An 18,672-nucleotide genomic window follows, 5' to 3' on the forward strand; every position below is an offset into this window, starting at 1 on the left:
CTGCAGAAATACAGCACAAAGCCTGGGAGGTGAGAGGCTTTGCTGCCTATTGCTTTCCAGATACACTTGCTGTCTCAGAGCTTACATAATTATTCTAGGTTCATACTTCTATATTGCGTGTTACTTAACACACACTGCAGTGTTGAAGGAGTGAATTTTTGGCTTTCTTCTTTGTTGCAACAGAGTGAATCAGAAGGTCTCTTTTTTACACTCGTGATTTTATTTAGGTCAAAATGTATTTTTCCAAGTAGTTTAGTACTAAAGCTCAGAACTCCACATTCCAAAAATGCCAACCTTTTGGATTTTAAGACGTAGGGATTTTGTAACCATCATCTGGTTTTTAGGCTGTAATTCTTACGCAGTGCTGTGAAGCACACTAAAGTCTAAATAAGTACAAATAAATAGAAGGAAGTTGAAAATATATTGCTTTTCGTTTCTTCTTCTGGATTAGGTTCAACCAGCAATGCATTTTTGAAAAGCATATTTGAAAAAATAATTTGCTTTTCAATATATCCATTGAATTTTTACTTGATAGTAAAGTAAAAGCCATCGTGATATCTTTAATGGTAGTACATTCAAGGTATGAATTTAATCAGTGCTTATGTGTTCTTTTTTTGTTCTTTTTTTTTAATTTGCCAGTAATTATTCTTTATCATAAGCTTTTCACCTAGGGAATGAATAAGTCAGATTAAAGATAATGACATGTAGAATTTTTTAATAATTTCTATGTGATGCTATACATAGTGAGTTATTCAAACCGAACTTTTTCCATTTATGCCACTGTTGTCCTGTTTTTTTCCTTCACTCAGACTGGAGAAATAGAATTTCATTAATAGATTTAATCCTATATTAATTACCTTTTATTTTGCCAGTTCTATTTTACAGTTCTAAAGCTTTTACCATAATGTCTTCTCATCTAAATTTGCTGCAAAATCACATGTATACGTAGTTTTACATTGTTTTGAAACTCATTAGAAAAGTCTAGCAAGTTACACCTGTATTCTACTTGGTTTCTACGGATTTTTAGCAAATAATATCCTGTATGTTGTTAAGTTACCTGAATGATCAAGTGCATATATACAAGAGTCTTGTGGTTCCAGTAGAATAACACTGATTTTTAGCTTGGTATTCATGGACACTGCTACAGAAGTCAGATAACAAGGTTGATTTTGAGAGTAGCTGCTTTACTTAGTATTTTGTCTATTATTGGTCCTGATTCTGTGGTAGAGAAATTATCCAAAGTTGCTTTTATGTTCCTTGTAAATAGAGAGTTAGTTTTAAGATAGCTTTCTATTGAATATCAGAAAATTACTTTCTGACTTGCTTAGGTAAAATGCTGGAATGTGAAAGAGATGTGAAGTAAAATTGCCTCTTTAATCTGACTAAAACATCCTGAAAATTACAAGATTCTGTTCAAATAAATAGTTACTACTTCAATGTAATGTGGGCCTTACTGAAGGTTGTAAGAGCTCTGCCAAACTTCAGCGGGGCTTAGATTTCTCATATTAGTTTGGAAGGAAATAAAATATTGATGTATAATTAAGAAAAGATGCTGTATAATATAAAATAGTTTGTGGTATTTCACTGTGGGATGCTTTTCTGAGTGAGCTTTTTGCATATGAGATGGTGCCTGACGTGAACTAGAGTTTTTAGTAAGAAACTGCTGCCTATATTCTTCCTTTTCTTCTGATTGTGTGCTCTGTCAATATTATACTCCCAGCTATCACCCCTAACACACAGAATTATTTAAATTTAAGTCTAGTTGTGTAAGTAGTACCTGGTATTTGCTGAAGTACAGGTGATAGTCTTCTGTTCACCCAAAATTAACATTGCTAGTCGAGCAGGTTTTTTCATTCATCTTTCCCATTTCTGTGGCATCTAAAGATACTTTATATTTCCCTTTCCATTCACAAAAGGTATATGTTGCAGCTATGGAAATTTGCTAATATAATACAGTGTTCTTGAAAAGGTTTATGAGCATATCTAAATGTGACTGTTCACAGTGAATGTGCAGCTTTCACTTTGAGAACTAAAGAGCAAGCAGATGAAAAGTTGGGGGTAGGGAACAACTGTTACTTCTGCCCATGAGAAACTGACAGAGTAAAAGATGCAGGTTTATATGAGGTTATGCAAAGAACACGTGACAGCATTGGGAATCTGACCCAAATCTTCAGAGACCTAGTTCAGTGTCTTAACCAGAGGCCATCCTTGCTCTCTTCAGTTGTTTTCCTGAACTCTGATTTACACTGACTTTTTATTCATTCTGTTTTATCAAGCTACATTTTCAGACTGAGTTGCACTCGCCTGGGACAGTGGGCCATTGGGTATGTGACTGGTGATGGGAACATACTGCAGACCATACCTCACAATAAGCCTCTGTTTCAAGCTTTGATTGATGGCAGTCGGGAAGGATTGTAAGTACAAATTCCTGTAGTCACCATAGGTATGAAATCCTGATTTCCTTTTTCTTCTAATGCTTATAGGGGTAGTTATTCAAGATCTTTAAAAAGATATTATGGATACGGTGTTTAGCATTCCTTCAGAGTTTGAGGACCATCCCTTTTATTCGATTGAAAAACACTTGTTTCGAGTTAATTCCATTAACCTAAGTTACTGAAAGTTAACCAAAGTCGTATCTCATAGCAGATAAATTCCATGGGAAAATAAAATCCGACAGCTGTTGCATTGATCCTTCCTTCCCCCACCCCACAAGAGTCCCAAACGCACTTAAGCTTATTGAACAGTTAGTATTGCCAGTTACTCATGTGTCTAACTCTGGACAATGATTTGAAAGCTATGTAATTGCTTTTTTATATATTGCTCAGCCAGAACATTTTCCACATTCTAATAGTTTACTGAAAAGATTTATAATTATTAGAGAATGTAAGTTTATAGGGAGAAGCAATACATTTATACTGGGTTGGCTGAAGTAACAGACAAATCTTTTGTCAGAATCTTTTCACTGGGATACATGTTTTGGTATAGCCACATAATCATAATGTGAAATAGAAAAGAAAGGCAATTGATCAATCCTCAAAAACAAGATTTAAAAATCCTTTGCAGTCTTGCAGTTTTTCCTCAGTCCTGAGCAGTCTAGTAATTTTTTTTCCAGGTATGATGATTTCATACCTGTAATAAAAGCAGACTCAGAGTGGTAGTGTTTCTCCTTGACAAAAATCAAGCAAACAGAAACTAGGGCTGCGAATATTTAATGCAGGGTGAAGATTTTATACCTTATGTAAATACGACTTTCTAATCATGTGATTTAACAACTTGTGACTTTCAAAAAACTGTTTCAAAGTTACGGTTAGCATAAATCTGAATATAGAACAATTTAGGGTCACTGTTAATATCACTGAACCTATTGTTAATTTCCCACATGATTGATATGACCCCATCAGTTCTTCCTTAAAGTACAGTCTGCATCATGGACCCTCAGTGTAGATAATATACTCAGATATGCACATATATGGTATTTTAGATGTATCATAATACCCACAGATATATACAAATGGGTGTCATAGTCTATTCTGCTGCTTTACTTGAAATACTCATATAGAGTCCCTGAGCATGATGTTCTCAGTGGAGAAACAACTAGGAACATATGTAAGTATAAGCTTACTGTGAAATGCAGATCTAAAATAATATTCTATTGAGCTACCCCCAGAAAATTATCTGCTAATCAAGGCTTGGATGCATTTTGGTGGTAGCTATGCATGTGATGGCAAAATCTTCCCTGTGCTTTTATAAATAGGCTTGAGCACATGTCAAAATGCATATGTAGCAATTCAGTTGCACCCAAGAGATAAAAAAGATGGACAAGGAAAGATGATGCATTCTAGTTAGTGTCTACTGTAACTTATTCTGCCCCACTGAAATTTTTTAGGTATGATGTAAGTAATAAAGCTAAAGAAATGTGCACATTTGTAACAGTCTTCTTGTGATGCAGCTATCTGTTCCCAGATGGACGAAGTTATAATCCTGATTTGACAGGATTATGTGAACCCACACCACATGATCACATAAAAGTCACACAGGTATGTTGCAGAGTTTGTCAGTTGTTTTGTAATCTTCATTTTGCTTAGTATCTCATTTACAAGTGATAATAAGCTTTTATTAAAATGTGAGTAATAAGTTCATAAGAGTAAAAATATGTTGTTGATAGAAGGGCTTAGATGAAGAACAGGGTAATTATCCTTTAAACTGTAGAGCTGATGGTGATGCAGACAAGCGCATCTTGGAAAGTTTTGTTCATTGTAAGTCTCTTCCAAGTGATAAATGTGTTAATGATTATTAAGATTTTTCTGATACTTAAGTTACAGGTTTATGTAGCTTGTGTGTTCCTTGCTAATAGCAGATGGGAATATAGAAACAAAATCAGGATCAAATAATAGTTTTGAAGCCCAAAGAGGAATAGTAGTTTGACTGTCCAGAAAGAAAAGTATAGCTCATACATCACAAAGATAGCAGTTCCAGGGTCTCTCTACTTTCTTTTTTGTCTGTTGTGCAAATTAAAAGAGAAATCAACTAAAAGCAACGGAAATGCCTAAACAGAGTCACTTCACAAACAATTGTGGAGAAAATTAGATTATGTAGTTGTGCTAATAGTCTTGTTGAGGGATGATGTGATTAACGTGCAGATGTTTGATAGTCAAGTAGTAGGAAGCAGCCACCACAAAACAAATGCTTGATTAAAAATGGTGCTGAAATTAGCACTAGGAGGTTAAGGCATACTTGGTGAAACATTTTTCCTGATAAAAGCATCTGGAAGACTTGAGGATATATGTTCAAGGAAAGACATCAGACTAGATGCAAGCCATACTGTTTCAGATGGTCTTGTATTTCTTTAGAGCAGACTGGATGATCTGCCAGATCTTTGTATTTCTGAGTGTTCTATGTGCATTCCACTTCCAAAAATATTTTAGAGAAGAAGTGTTCTTTACCATCTATATGGTATTATCAGGAATACCATTTGAAAATATCTGGTTTATAAGTAGGAGAATTCCTAAAAGTAATTACCTGAAGAAAATCTGAGTACATCCACATCTCTGACTTCCTTCTTTTCCGTGAAGTCTTATAATAATAATGAAAGATTAATGCAGAGCTATCAGGTGTTTGTGTTGCACAGAGCAATGTTCTAGATCCATATCTCCATTTTTTTCCCCAAGGAAAGAAGAACACATTCTTAGTGATCACCTTGTTCTTCACGAGTCAATCATGTTGTATTTTGAATCCATTGAATAAATCCGGTTGTTTCTGAATTTGTAGCTGTGAAAACATCATTAGCTAATTTTGATGGTAATTCAACAGGCTGAATTATGTGAATGGTGCCTAAATAATATATAACTGAAGCTATATCTATGACAGCTTAAAGCTGTCACTAAACTATGAAAAGATGGTATGAAAGTGGCTGCAGGGCTAGATTGCTGCAGATGGATTCTTTGCTAGAGTTCTACCATAAGCATCTTTAGTACATACAGACTCAGATATGAGCTGTCTTTTATTTTCTCTTTTTCTTAGCCTCTCCTTTTACTTAGCAGTAGCTGCTTATTTTCCTGTGACCTGGATTCTACTTATTTTAAGCTTTCAATATTTTGTTTTTTCAAGACTAAAAAAAGCTTTATTTCTATGCAAATGCATTCAATTGCCAGTTCCCCAACAAAACCTAATTCTAGAAAACTGTTCTGGACTCAAGTTTTGTATAGTATTTATTCCTCCTGAAAGTGTTCTTTTACCTTCCTGTGAGTCCTGTATGGGTACAAAGTGGTACCAAGTGATCTGTGCATTACTCTTGCTGTGTTATCCTGAGGAGTATTCTTGCCATAATTCCTTCACAAAGGGTTGCGTACTTAACCATACTACATCCTCACTGTAGGCAGAAAGCCCGCTTGCTTTTCAGTTTTCAATGCAATGTTTTCCTTAGTCCTACACCCATACCTGGAAAAGGAAATCCCAAATTTGTTCCCATTCATCACTTAATTTCTCACTTAGAACCATGCATTCATTGTCTTCCTCTTAACTGCAACCCAGAAAAAGCAGGATGTATTGCCTTGTATAGTAGTTACATGTGAGAGGTTTGTACCAACCCAATAGCCACAGTTATTTTAAATGTCTTGTGACATGAATTGTAGTGTATCATAGGTTTGAAGAAGCAAAAAAGTGAACTGTTTCAGTAACCTTAGTGTGGCTTTTAAATAGATGAATAGCAAGAGTTTCCTTGACTATTTAAAGTAAAGTGATTTGGTAAACATGGCACTTGGAGAAATTTTTGTCACTACTGGTGCTTAAGCATATTCTTTGTGAACAAATCACAGGAAAGAAATAATCATTTGGCTTTCTTTTGTTACAGGAACAGTATGAGCTGTACTGTGAAATGGGTTCCACTTTTCAGCTGTGTAAAATCTGCGCAGAGAATGACAAGGATGTGAAGATAGAGCCTTGTGGACACCTTATGTGCACTTCTTGTCTTACAGCGTGGCAGGTATTGTTCAGTTAGTGGAGAAGGGGATGGATTTGTCTGATACATTCCTGTTTACTGTGTGGGCCTATGTTTAGTTTTCCAGGTACAAGGACGTATATATTTAAAATGGCAAATCTTTTTATTTTGAAGACCAAAAATCTGTGAAAAATAAAGCTCTAGGAGTTTACAGACTGGACTTGTAGTCTTGCCAGGCTATTTGCTGACTGCTGCTGAGTGGAAGCTATTTGCTGAGTGCAGTACCTGCTCAGACAGTGCCAGTTGGGCATTTGATGCCAATTCAGCCACCCAGGTCGCTTCATGATGTATTCAAAAAGCACAAAAGAGGACAGGCAGCAGCTGGGAATGGTAACTGACTAGACAGCATTTTATAATGAGAAGAGGTGTTTTTGATGGGAGAAGGATTCAGTCAGTAGTACAAGTCATGAAATGGCCTGTGGAAAAGTAAGCTTAGGATTCCCGTGTTTCACATTAACAACATGTAAAGGTCTAAACCACCTAGTTTTAGATGGTTGTTTGGCTAAGAGATTGAATGGAGAGGAAACTGTTCTCTGTGTCATTTTCAGAATATCCAAAAACCTCAGAGACTTCCTGGTGGCAATGGCTGGTGTATTTTGTCCGTCTTGTTCATGGGTATACCAGTCTGTGGGAAATGGGAGGACTGGTACTTTTGGTTCAGCACAGTTGACAAGTATTTGACCTAAAAAGTAAAATCAAAGGCAGAGGTCATTCCTTTTTACAACTTCAGACTTTCTCCTAATAAGTGCTTCTCAAACTGCATCAATTGTGCCTCCTCCCTGTCCCTGTCTTTTTTCATATTTATATTTTGTGGGGAGAATTAAGGGTCATCCAATTCTCAGACAGGACTCTATTCCACAGTTAGGCACCAGTCTTTGCTTACAAATGTAGTGAGAAGAGTAAAACAAATCCTTGACTCTAGTTTTGAATGATTTTGTCTCGGTTAATGTGTTTTCATTCTCATGTTTAAGACGTGTCTTCAAGTACTATAGTTTTTCTTCTCTAATGAAGACATTTTCTACCTAATTAAGAAAGCATCACTGGCAAACCAACATGATATATCAGAAGTATCATTTCAGTTTCAGTTTCATTAGCAGAAATGCTTGCTGAAAAAGAAGTACTCTGTTTCCGATTTTGTGTTCCTTGTGAAATTTGAGCTTGATGCTCCAAACACAAGTCTTGCAAATTGCTCATAGATCAGAAATTCTGAGGAAATTCCATTTTAGACATACCCAAATAAGAATATTTATTGCCCTACTAAGCAGCTGCTGAGATGGAGCAATGTTTCTCATTTCAAGAGTACCCTTTATTCTTTCAAGTTTCATTCTGAATGACAAACACAGAAGTCTGACTACATTAATCATTGACTTTAAAAATTCTGAGGTCTGTACCTTTTCTTTTTCCCTCAGCTGTAAGAGTTAAGCAGAAGGACTGAAATGTTTGTACTTTTGATTGTCGGGTGTCTCATAGTGCAGTAGTGTTGTGCCAGTGATGTGCTCTGACTCTGGAGAAGCTTCTAGGAGTCTTGAGCTAAGGTCCTTAGTACTTATGCTCATGGCTAGGGATTCAAGAAGAGGACAACAAAGCTTTTTAGGATCAGAGAACTGATATGTTTGAAACCAGGCTTCATCAGAAGATTGCAACGAGCTGTAAATGTCAGGTACATTTCGGGCTTCATTACAAATTTAACTTTTGTACAATTGGTGAGGCAATGAGGAAACACTGCACTGTAACAGCATCAGCTGTTGTGAGCTTCTGGTGGGCTAATGTTTAATTGGCAGCATAATGGCTCGTTAGACATGCCTCAAGAGATCCAATACAGATGTTTTCACTAAGCAGAAAATATTGAGTAAGCAGCATCAGATCTGCATAGAATACTAAGGATGATTGAGTTGTTCACTTTTATGGAGATCACTCTCTGAAATCAGACTTGGTTTACCTGTTTCCTTTTTGTATTATGCAACAGAAGTAAAATGTCATTCCACAGAAATCTATTCTTCTCTGAAAACTACATGTGTGGACTTGATTCTAAAAGCATATGGGAATATAAGCTGCATTGTAAGGTTCACAGTGTTCTCAATAACCTTTCTGTGGGCATGGACAGGTGGTGTATTTGTGTAGACCTCTCAGATCTCAGTTCTCTTTTCTCAGTTGCTTTCATACTGGTGAATATAAGTCCCTGCTGCTGTGATTGGTTACCAGTGTTTTTGGAAAGAGAGGACAGAAACTACTAATGCAGAACTATTTGAGAGCACAGATACAAGAAAGCCTTGAAAGCTAAAAGCTCTGTACCTCATAGATGAATGAAGCTGTTAAGATTGTATAGAGTAAGGAAGGACTTCTGTTCACTTTACAGTGGTTACTGCAGTAGGACCATATAATTTGGAGGTGCTCTTTGAGGTAGTCATGTTGACTAATTATTTGTAATTGGGGTGCTAAAAGTAAAGTACATGTATTTCTCCATACAAAATGAAAATCCAGTCCTAACCATGCAAATAGACATGACTATCAGGGGACATCATTTATGTTTATCTGGCCTTGGGATACAGTTCTTCTACAAACTGTAAAATCATCTATCAGTTTAGGAAGATTGGCAAGTATCAAGATAAAGATAATGCTATAAAAAAATTAAAGCTGTTCATGCGTCTGAGAAATCAAAAACCTGTGCTTGCTTCATTATATTTCAGCATAGGTAGGTTGTTTAAAATTAATTTTAGTATTCATATCTTTTTAGCTCTCTTGTCTACCTGACTGCAAATGTGACACAATGTGATTTCTGATTTCACAATAAATTACCTTGTTCTCTCAAAGCTTTAGGGCTTTTCTGGATTTAGGGTTTGGTTTGGTTTGGCTTTTGGATTTTTATAATTCAAATCTACATTGTCCCGCTTGATGGAAATGTTTCTTTATAAGTGCTTCAAAGACTTCTCTGATATTTGGTTCATTAATAGCCTGAAATCTACTTTAAAGACTTTTTATACTTCTGAAGAGGAAAAAATATATTTCTGAAATAAATAAAAGGAATTTAATATGGCTGCTTGAAAAATCATTGAACATATTGTACCAGTTAGAAATTAAAATTCAAGTTGTTGTTGTTTCTGATAACATGTGAAAATAGTTCCTTGTTTTATATAATTTATTTAAAATGTAGTGAAGTCTTGTTTTGTTAAACATGTCAAAGCTGTTTGTAGCTTTAGATGTCTGAACGTGTATTGCTGGATGCAGCCATGATGAACTGTTTTTCAGAGAGGAAGAGCTGCATGTCGTAAAGCTTGTCTGCATTTCTTAACTTCAAATGAAAAAGAAATACTCCATGTTTAATATAAAAGATGTGTAATAAAATGCATTATCACTGTCTACACACCTTGCCTTCTTTCTCTTGAAGAAATAGCAAAACTGCAAGCCTACAAGGCAAGGTGTCACTTCCTGACCTGTAATATTAAGACTGTTTTGGTGCTTTCTAGAGATAATAGTTGCATTGTGATTAGTTATTTTTAAGTGAAGCTTCATCTTTTGAAGAGAGACAGCTTTAAAATTTCAGTCATTGTAAGATTTACTGCAGTTATATATTTGTTAATCTGTTTCCTGTTTACTCCAGTACTTCTCTATAAGCTTTTAGAGACTGGTTAAGGCTGTTTCTGTGTAGAAAGATAACCCCCCTAGTTTTATGATTATTTCTATTTTTTATTTTGAAAAATTTATGTACTTTTTTGTCTTACTGTAGGAATCTGATGGCCAAGGCTGTCCTTTCTGCCGCTGTGAAATCAAAGGAACTGAACCAATCATTGTGGATCCCTTTGACCCAAGGGATGAAAACTCCAGGTGCTGCAGTATTATTGATAGCTTTAGTATGCCCATGTTGGACTTGGATGACGATGATGATAGGGAAGAGTCTTTAATGATGAATCGTTTGGCTTCAGTCAGAAAGGTGAGTTTTCAAATACTGTACAAAAGCTAAAACCAGATGTTTGTAAATGAAACTGCCTGTAACTTTAAACAGTGAGAGGTTGCACTTCATGCTCTAGATTTCAGCAACCCACTGAACAGTTGAAAAAACAGTGCATCAACACTACAGCATTAATACTGAGGTCGAATAGGAGAAAAAAATATTCAAGATCCTTGGCTGACGTGAACTGAACTAACTTCGTTTATAATGGATGAACCAGGAATTTGCACCAGCTGAGGCTCTTATACAAACTACCTGTATGGACAATTCCTTGAGCTTTTATTTGTAAGGAGCAAAAAGTTTCATATATACATATATTATTAGTGTTCTGTGCACCTGTGTGTACACATGCATAGAATATTTTAAACTTGAGCTTCTTAACAGGCTATAAATGTTATTACTTTTTAACGGTGACTTGGCACCCAGTTCTTATTCCACACACGTAGCATTTAATCATGTTTCATGTGGGTCATCTTTGATATTTTTTCTGTGTTTTTTGTATTAGGTACTTTTAATGGGAAAAGTGTTTTTGAGATTATTCATAGTGACTTTGTGTTTTGGACTGGTTTAGTCTTGAAAGTGTTCTATATTAAATTCTGGTATCACAGGAGATTTTATCACTGATAAATAAGCACTAACATTAACAAAAGTGTTCTTTATGGTGATAATTCTCACTACTGTATTTTAGCCTGGAATATAGATATTGTCATAGACAATGCATTTTCTAGAATTTACCTTTTGCTAAGGTCATCTAAATTGAATAGTTGCCTTGGAATTCATTCTGTAGCATCTTACTCATCCATTTCCTTATCATTGTATTTGTTAAAAGAGTGCTTCACCCTCAAATCTGAGAGTATCTTCCAGTTAATATACAGACTTCTGATGTCCTTCCTAACCTCTTAAGTCTTACGAATCATTCTTGTGTTGTGAAGGTAATACAACATGGTCTACCCTTGGGAACAGTTTATCCTTCCTGCCTGGACTTAAATTGCAGTCTGCAGCCTGACCTCTGTGAGATAGCCTTGAATTGATGGGCTTTTATAACACTATCACTTCCATGATAAGGCGAAAATGCATTATGCCTTTATCGAAAGAAGGAGCAGTAGGCTTTACTATAAGAAGCCTTTCTTTTCGGTATCCACCAAGTGCTTGAGTGCTTTTGTGCCTGGCTATTTTTGTTTCATTAATTTCATTGTTAAGTGAAAGAAACCTACTAATGATTCCTGAAGTTTAGGAACAGAGTTTTTCTCCCTTTGTCAGCCTCTTGAAGTCCTTACTTGAAAACGCTGAACTATTGGGTCATTTGGCAATTTTCACCTACTGTTTTCTTTTTAGAACTGTTACCAGTGGTTGTGCAGTGATGCATTTAACCATATCTCCTGTGTGAAATATGGCATTGTTTATATACACTCTCTGTTAGTAATGTCTTCATCAGCTAAGCAGTGTTTCTTTGGAACCTGCTAGAAGAAATTATTTTTTCACTATGATATTATGGAGAACTTTACTCTTTTTGAAATTTTCTTTTGTTTGTTGTTAATGCTGTTAATATGAACATGGTACTCCATAATGACTGTGTTGTAGTAACTTGATTTGTTAAAACAATGAAAGTTAAATGACAAAAGCAGTAGTTCAGCTCTTGCAGCCAACCTGCTGATACTGTTGTTACTTAGTAATCTCAATGAACAAATTTTTCAATTCTTACTTTATTGTAAGGACTGTCATAGATGACATAAAGCTGTTAATCCTTGAAAATCAAATGGGATGTACTTGTCTCAAATTGCCTGGCTTGACTATGTGGTGTTCTGAGAAAATCTGCTTGTGGAATATCTGGCTAGTGGTGAGCTGGGATGTTAAACTTGCTAGAAGGAGGAGAGTTTCAGGGACATGAAGTTCTGATGAAAGTGACTGTAGGGCTTCATGATGTGTTGTGGAAAGACTCAAATCAGTCAGATATCAAAAAAATACCAATTCTGCAGTTTACTACTGTATTCTTGAAGCATACTCATAAACTCTAAGAGGTATCTGAATTAAGTCTCTGAAGGACCTCAGATTTGAAATTGCTTTAAGGAAAAGTGTAATCACAAAGCCCCTTACTCATTTTTTAATGGAATGAGTAAATGGATGCAGGTTAAGAAAAATGAATCATTCTTGCTAGGTGTTGTGTATGAATCAGCAGTAGCAGCAGATCAACTGTAACAGAGGCTTTAGAGAAATCCACTGCAATTAGTCTGTTTGTCTGCCTCGTCAAGCAGCTTATTTTTTTTTCCCCGAATTGTCTTCCAATATTTCTTTATGAAAGAAAGATGAAGAGTGGTTCCAAAAACCTCTGTTAATTGTTTCATTGCTGAGCAATTTCCGGCCCCATGGTATCAGATTAGCTAATGCAGTTATTGCCTGAAATGTTCCTTTTCTCAGCTCTATAAAATCTGTTCTAGCAAAGCACGTTATGAAATGCACATTAAAAAATGTGCAGAGTACAGGCTCAGGTAGATACTAAAAATTGCACTTTTTTTCAGTTTTGAGGGGAATTGAATCTCTAGCAAAGTATGTTCATTATTCCGTAATGATTAATATTTCATTGTCCCAGTGAATAAAGAGTTCTCTATCACTTTACCTTGTACAAGTCTAAATTTGATACATTCCTTTTAAAAAGAAAGAAAGAAAGAAAATAAGGAAAATGGATAGTGCAGGAGTTCTTGTTAAGAGCAAATAATTTTGAACTCATAAGTGCTAAGGTAATTGTTTGATCCAAATAATATCCCATGAAAACATAAGAGGAGGGCCCCAGTAGTATAGGAGACTATGATGTTTTTAATAGCTTAGGGTGAATTAACATTGTCCATAAGCACTTTCTTCTAAAACTAGATTAAGTTACCTTGTCTGAGGAGTTTCGGTCTTCTGTGAAGTTAATTTCCTAACTATCCTAAAAAACTGACTTTGATTCTCACTGTTACTTTAAAATAATTGCAGGATGTTGTCAAAGCTGAAAGACATAGTTTGTCATGATTAGGCTACTTCCAGTAGATGAGTTAGGTCAAACTCAGTAAATCATGAAAAAACTTTGATTCTCAAAATGTGGGAGGAAACAGTTTTAACTCCTCCTCCTCATTTCCCTCTTATTCAGTCCGCTTTTTTTTTCCAATGGAGAAAGGTATGTATTGCATAGTAATAATGGTTTTACTATCATATAAACCACAAGAATGTGTAAAATAAGACTTCAGATATGTATCCAGATATTCCCTTCAGCAGTACATGCTTAACTCATACATATCACTTCCTTCTTAGTGGTATACCTGATTTGTGGGAATTTACTAAAATCATGTCACTCAACAAGAGAGTCCTTAATTGATTAGTTATTAATATTTGAAAGATGTGTAAGTGGTGGGAGGCAATGTGCCTCTCCTAGGAAAAATATATTTTACTGATTCCCTTTGTGGAGTGATGGTCACTCTTACAGCCTTAACTCCTTCACCCTCCTTCACATGTATTTTCTTGTGTGATCAAAAGAAAGATTAAATAGAGAACAAACATGTCTTTGTGGAAAAAATGTTTACAGCCCTCAGTGTTAACTGATGTATATATGTCCTCATATAAATTTTTAAGTCCAGATAATACTAATCTGTCTAGGTCACAGCTTATCCTAACAAGAAATAATGAATATGTGAGTTTCTCTTACCTGGTTATAAATAAATAAACTTCAGAGAAGTACTTTGACATGAAAAGTCCACTTCTTGTGTAGGTCTGCTGGGGTGTTCTTAGATGTCTCATGCAATTTATTAATTAATGAGTTTGCTTCAACAGGACATTAACAGTCAGGATAATATTCCTCAGTGAGTCGCTCGTTAGGATTTGTGTTGAGTATGCTTTCCTATGTGCCTATCTGGCAGAAGGGTATTTGAAGCTAAAACTCTTGATTCAATAGTTGAACTCTTAATATTTCCATCAGAAAAACCTTGACTAGAAACAGTAATCAGTGTTGGAAGCAAGCTTTTTCTTTAATTCACAACTGCTAGCAGCAGTCTGATACCAGTATATCCCAGTAATAAATACATCTGATGAAATAACACGTGTGGTCCACTCTGCAGTACAATTGCAAACTAAGTCACAGCTGCTTTTCCCTTGGCAGCAGTCACTCCGACCAGATGAAGTCCATGTTGTTACAAAGGAGTCTGTGTTCTTTTCCCTAATTACATCTTTATTGCACAGGTCTGTGTGTGTTGCAGCAGAGCCCCTTTGTACACTGAAGGTCTGTCTTCTGTCACTGCCAGTTCATTTGAGTTAGTTTGTGTCTTAATCACTTGCTTGTTTTATCTTTTTGTTGCTGTGCTCTCTCGTTCTGCGGGGTTTTTTCAGCAAATAGAAAATACACAGAAATCTCCAGTAGGTAACAAACAGAAAAATTTTACATCTCTTCATCCTGAGGGAGTCTGCAAAAAGGAGAAGGTGTTGTATATATCTGTTAATGCCCTGGTAGTCACGTGAGATGCAGCCATCTTAATGGCCTAGCTGTCAACACACATCAAATGATGCAGCTAGATGGGTTAGATGAGGATGAGTTGAAAAATACAGGATTTGTATCATGGAAATATGATGGGAATCTGATATTCACAGTTGAAGAAAACCTATTTGTTCCCGTGGTATGTTTGAGTTTGTTATATTTTTAGTATTGGTGGATCTAAACAAGGAATCATAATTTTTAGTATGTCGCGGCAAACCTTTCTCTATTACTTCAGCACCAGGCAGCAATATGGATTAAGCTTCCTTGTAGGGGAAGAGAAACTGATTTTGTTTGCAGCTGTTTCCTTTGTTTCTTTCCTTTCTTCTGCATTATAAGTTACACTATAACCTGTTGGTGGTCATCAGTTGCCTTTTTGAAATCTCTAGGGCCACATCATGTTGTGATAGCATTGTGGCTGTAGGCAATAGTAGATTATTATACTATTTTGAAATAAGACATAAACTTAAAATGAAGTCCTTTTGCACACTTGGAAAATTTTCCATTTCATTTTGGCAGTTGCGTTTTACCATCCATGGAATGTGGTGGGTAGAGATAGCCAAATACCAAATGTATATGGAACTAGATTGTCATCACATAAATTAAGTACCTTGCTTCAGTGGGCTTAAGAACACATCAGGTTTAAAGAATCTTGAATTTTTGCATGAATTTTCATATTATTCTAAATTTTGTTAGTACCAATTCTTTATTAGGTGTGTCTTTCAGCCACTTGTTTCTGAAAATCTGAAAATAGCCTCAAACCCCACTGGGTGCAAATATTTCCTTGATTTTTTGTCTCTGCTGGCAGCAGAAAAGAAATCTGACATGGATGGGACTAGTAGGTTCACTGAGGGATGAGCATATCATTTTTCCTGAGGATTCTTTAGAGCTGAACTGTGTAAGAGAAGGTCACCGTATAGAAACAGAGACAGATATTCTTAGAATCATATCACTACAATGTTGTTTACTTAGCTGGGGTTTCTTGGAACTATGTGCAGTGTGACATTTGAGACTATCAGGTTGCTCTCTGAAGAAATTGCATGAATTACTGTGTGGGTGCAGCAATTAAAACATCTTAAATTCTAAACAAATGTTTCCTATCCAGTAATCTCGTTTCAGTATTTTCTATTCTTCTAATTCTTCGTTTCCAACTCCTATTACATATAAGATTGTTTTGTACTTCTTCTGGGCAATTCCCTGCTGACTGAAACGCATTATGTTGTGCAACACCATAATATGTAGAGATTTATCTACAGCACTTTGATTTAATTTAAATAGTTGTATCTTTTTGGAGGTGTGACCTGCTTATTTGGTTCTATTTCAGTCAACTTGGGAAATAAATTCATTTTCTGTCTGCTGAAATCAGACCATTGACGCTGTTGTATTGTGTGGCTCTTGGCTATCAGGAATGCTTGGTGGAGTTATAACAAAGCTTTGAAAACTAATTCTCTTAAACAATACAATGCTTATTATGCTCTTTAACTGATAGATACTTTCTGTTAAGGAAAATGAATTGGCATTCAGCTAATTTTATAATTGTGGTTGCTCAGGCATGCTTGCAAGATACATATCTAACTTAGTTATCCAACTTTCCATAATGTTCACGGAGGCTTAGCACCTCAGTCACTCAAGTTTATGATCTTCCAGTCAAGGACAGGGACATTCACCCATTAAAGGAAACAGAGAAAATGTAAGAACTACATTTAAGTCACTTTATAGGAATATTTTGACCACTTCTTCATTAGGAAGAGAGACTGGGAAACTTCTGGTAGCCATGAAGAGCACAAATCTTGAGTTGCTTAATCTCTTGAAGTTTAATGCTTAGTTGTGACACTGAGCTTACACATGTAGATGAAGTGGGAAGACCCTGAATAACAAAAAAAAAAAAAATTATCCTGACAATTGTATTGCATCTTGGCCTTCTAGCTCTTCAACAACTCCTCACCCCTCTCTTGATTTTTTTCATGCACTGTAATACCATGGTGGCTCCTATTTTTGAAGGAAACCTGGTAGCAATCCAAATTATATAGAACAGAATATTTAACTAAGCTGTAGTGCACTGAGCTTGAGTAAGTAGTCAGTACACTAGATCCTTTTCCTGGATCTGCTGTTGAATTTATGAAGTTTTCCATTTCTTTAATATAGTCATTGTATGTAAAGAAAGGAAATTGTTTACTGGTTTACCTTGTTAAAGAACTTTCTAGTCTTGTCCCTTTTATCACTATGTACAGCATTGGTGAGAAAGAGTTTATGAAAAGAGGGGGGAAGTTTTTATCAAAGAGATTTAGCCTAAAGATGGATGCATTTTCGTGAACAGTTTTTTATGCTTGCCTTGAGAAGGTGCCAGATTGTTAGCCTCCATAACCAAGCTATAGCACAAGAATAGTAGGGTGCCTCAGTGCACAAGTGGCCCAAGGCTGGTTCGTGGTGTGAATGTCTTCTAGCTACTTATGTAAGTTGTCAGAGTAAGCACAGAACAGCACAAACGTCTAGGTTTACTCACAGTGTAGTGAAACTCATACACTGAGTTCACAGAAATAACTTTTAAGCTATTTATGCAAACAGTTGGGGACAGTTTATGTTAAAACTGTGCCAGATGAGGGTCAGGAGGTAGTTGCAAAACTGGTGGAGCCTAATGTTGAGGGTTGAGATCTTTGGTTGTCATGAATTTGAAAGGACAAGTCAAGAAAAAAATCATAATTTGTCACTGGAAGAAGATGTTAGGGATGTGAGTGCTAGTTCAATATTTGCTGAAATGATAAACTAAATAGTTCCAAAATTAATTTTGTAATTCCTCATTTATTTACTGATTTAACTTCTTTGCCTAGTGACTTGTTGATGATTTCGATTAGTAAGTTTTCAGAAGACATAAGTTCTACTTTATATGGAAGTATCATTTGAAAATGAGCTCTAGCTAGCAAGCAGTATCATAGATGTCCAGCTTTTAAAAGTAATTTATAGAATTTTAGATTGAGCATTCTCTATTAATAAAAAGGGTAGCAGTACTACAGTAAAATTTATGTTTCTGCTTTTTCCTCATGCTTGTGTTTTGTACAAATGGCTGGAATGAATATATATATATTTATATTATTTTTACCACCAGTTAGCATGATTCTTAGTTTTGGGGCAGAGTGACTTGTAGGCTTCTTTTTCACTAACTTTAAGATGGGCTCCTATTCAGTCTGTTAACCTAAAGAGCAGCAGATACCCATTATGATAAATGACTATTAGTAAGCATCTGGCAAGTATCAAATGTTTTAGTTGTGGAATGCAAGTTGTGTATGTGATCATTAGGTAATTTTTTTTAATTTTTTTTTTTTTTTCTGTCTTGAAGTGCAATGAGAGGCAGAACTCACCAGTGACTTCCCCAGGATCTTCCCCGCTTGCACAAAGAAGAAAACCACTTCCAGATCCCCTGCAAATCCCACATCTTAGTCTTCCACCTGTACCTCCTCGTCTGGATCTGATTCAGAAGGGAGTAGCACGGTCACCATGTGCCAGCCCAACTGGGTCACCAAAGGTAAGTCTTACTGAACCTTTTATTTCTTGATATAAGAAGTTTGAGGAATTGTTTGATTGTTTTTGAGGTGAACTTGTTTGGCTCTTTCAGAACATGGACTGTTTCAAAACTTTCCACGTGGATTTCCTTTTTCAGGAGTTTGCTCTGCCCAAAATAACTTTAAACTCCTTCTAGCTTAGAGAAACTTTAGATTAGATTCACTTTGATGCAGTCTC

At 35.8% G+C, this 18,672-nt stretch overlaps 1 protein-coding gene across 1 annotated transcript in view; it reads left to right on the forward strand.

Moving 5' to 3' along the window:
- LOC103807793 (E3 ubiquitin-protein ligase CBL-B-like) overlaps positions 1 to 18,672 on the forward strand; it is a gene marked incomplete at both ends in the record, with an annotated part of 115,351 nt that overhangs the window by 82,395 nt on the left and 14,284 nt on the right. The window contains 6 exon segments of the mRNA XM_009080539.1: positions 1 to 29; positions 2,277 to 2,414; positions 3,950 to 4,037; positions 6,350 to 6,481; positions 10,221 to 10,424; positions 18,272 to 18,457. The exon segment at positions 1 to 29 is cut by the window's left edge and continues 13 nt beyond it. Of these exon segments, the coding sequence (XP_009078787.1) occupies positions 1 to 29; positions 2,277 to 2,414; positions 3,950 to 4,037; positions 6,350 to 6,481; positions 10,221 to 10,424; positions 18,272 to 18,457 (777 nt within the window).

Source organism: Acanthisitta chloris, unplaced genomic scaffold (assembly GCF_000695815.1).
Source record: "Acanthisitta chloris isolate BGI_N310 unplaced genomic scaffold, ASM69581v1 scaffold1168, whole genome shotgun sequence".
Taxonomy (NCBI): domain Eukaryota; kingdom Metazoa; phylum Chordata; class Aves; order Passeriformes; family Acanthisittidae; genus Acanthisitta; species Acanthisitta chloris.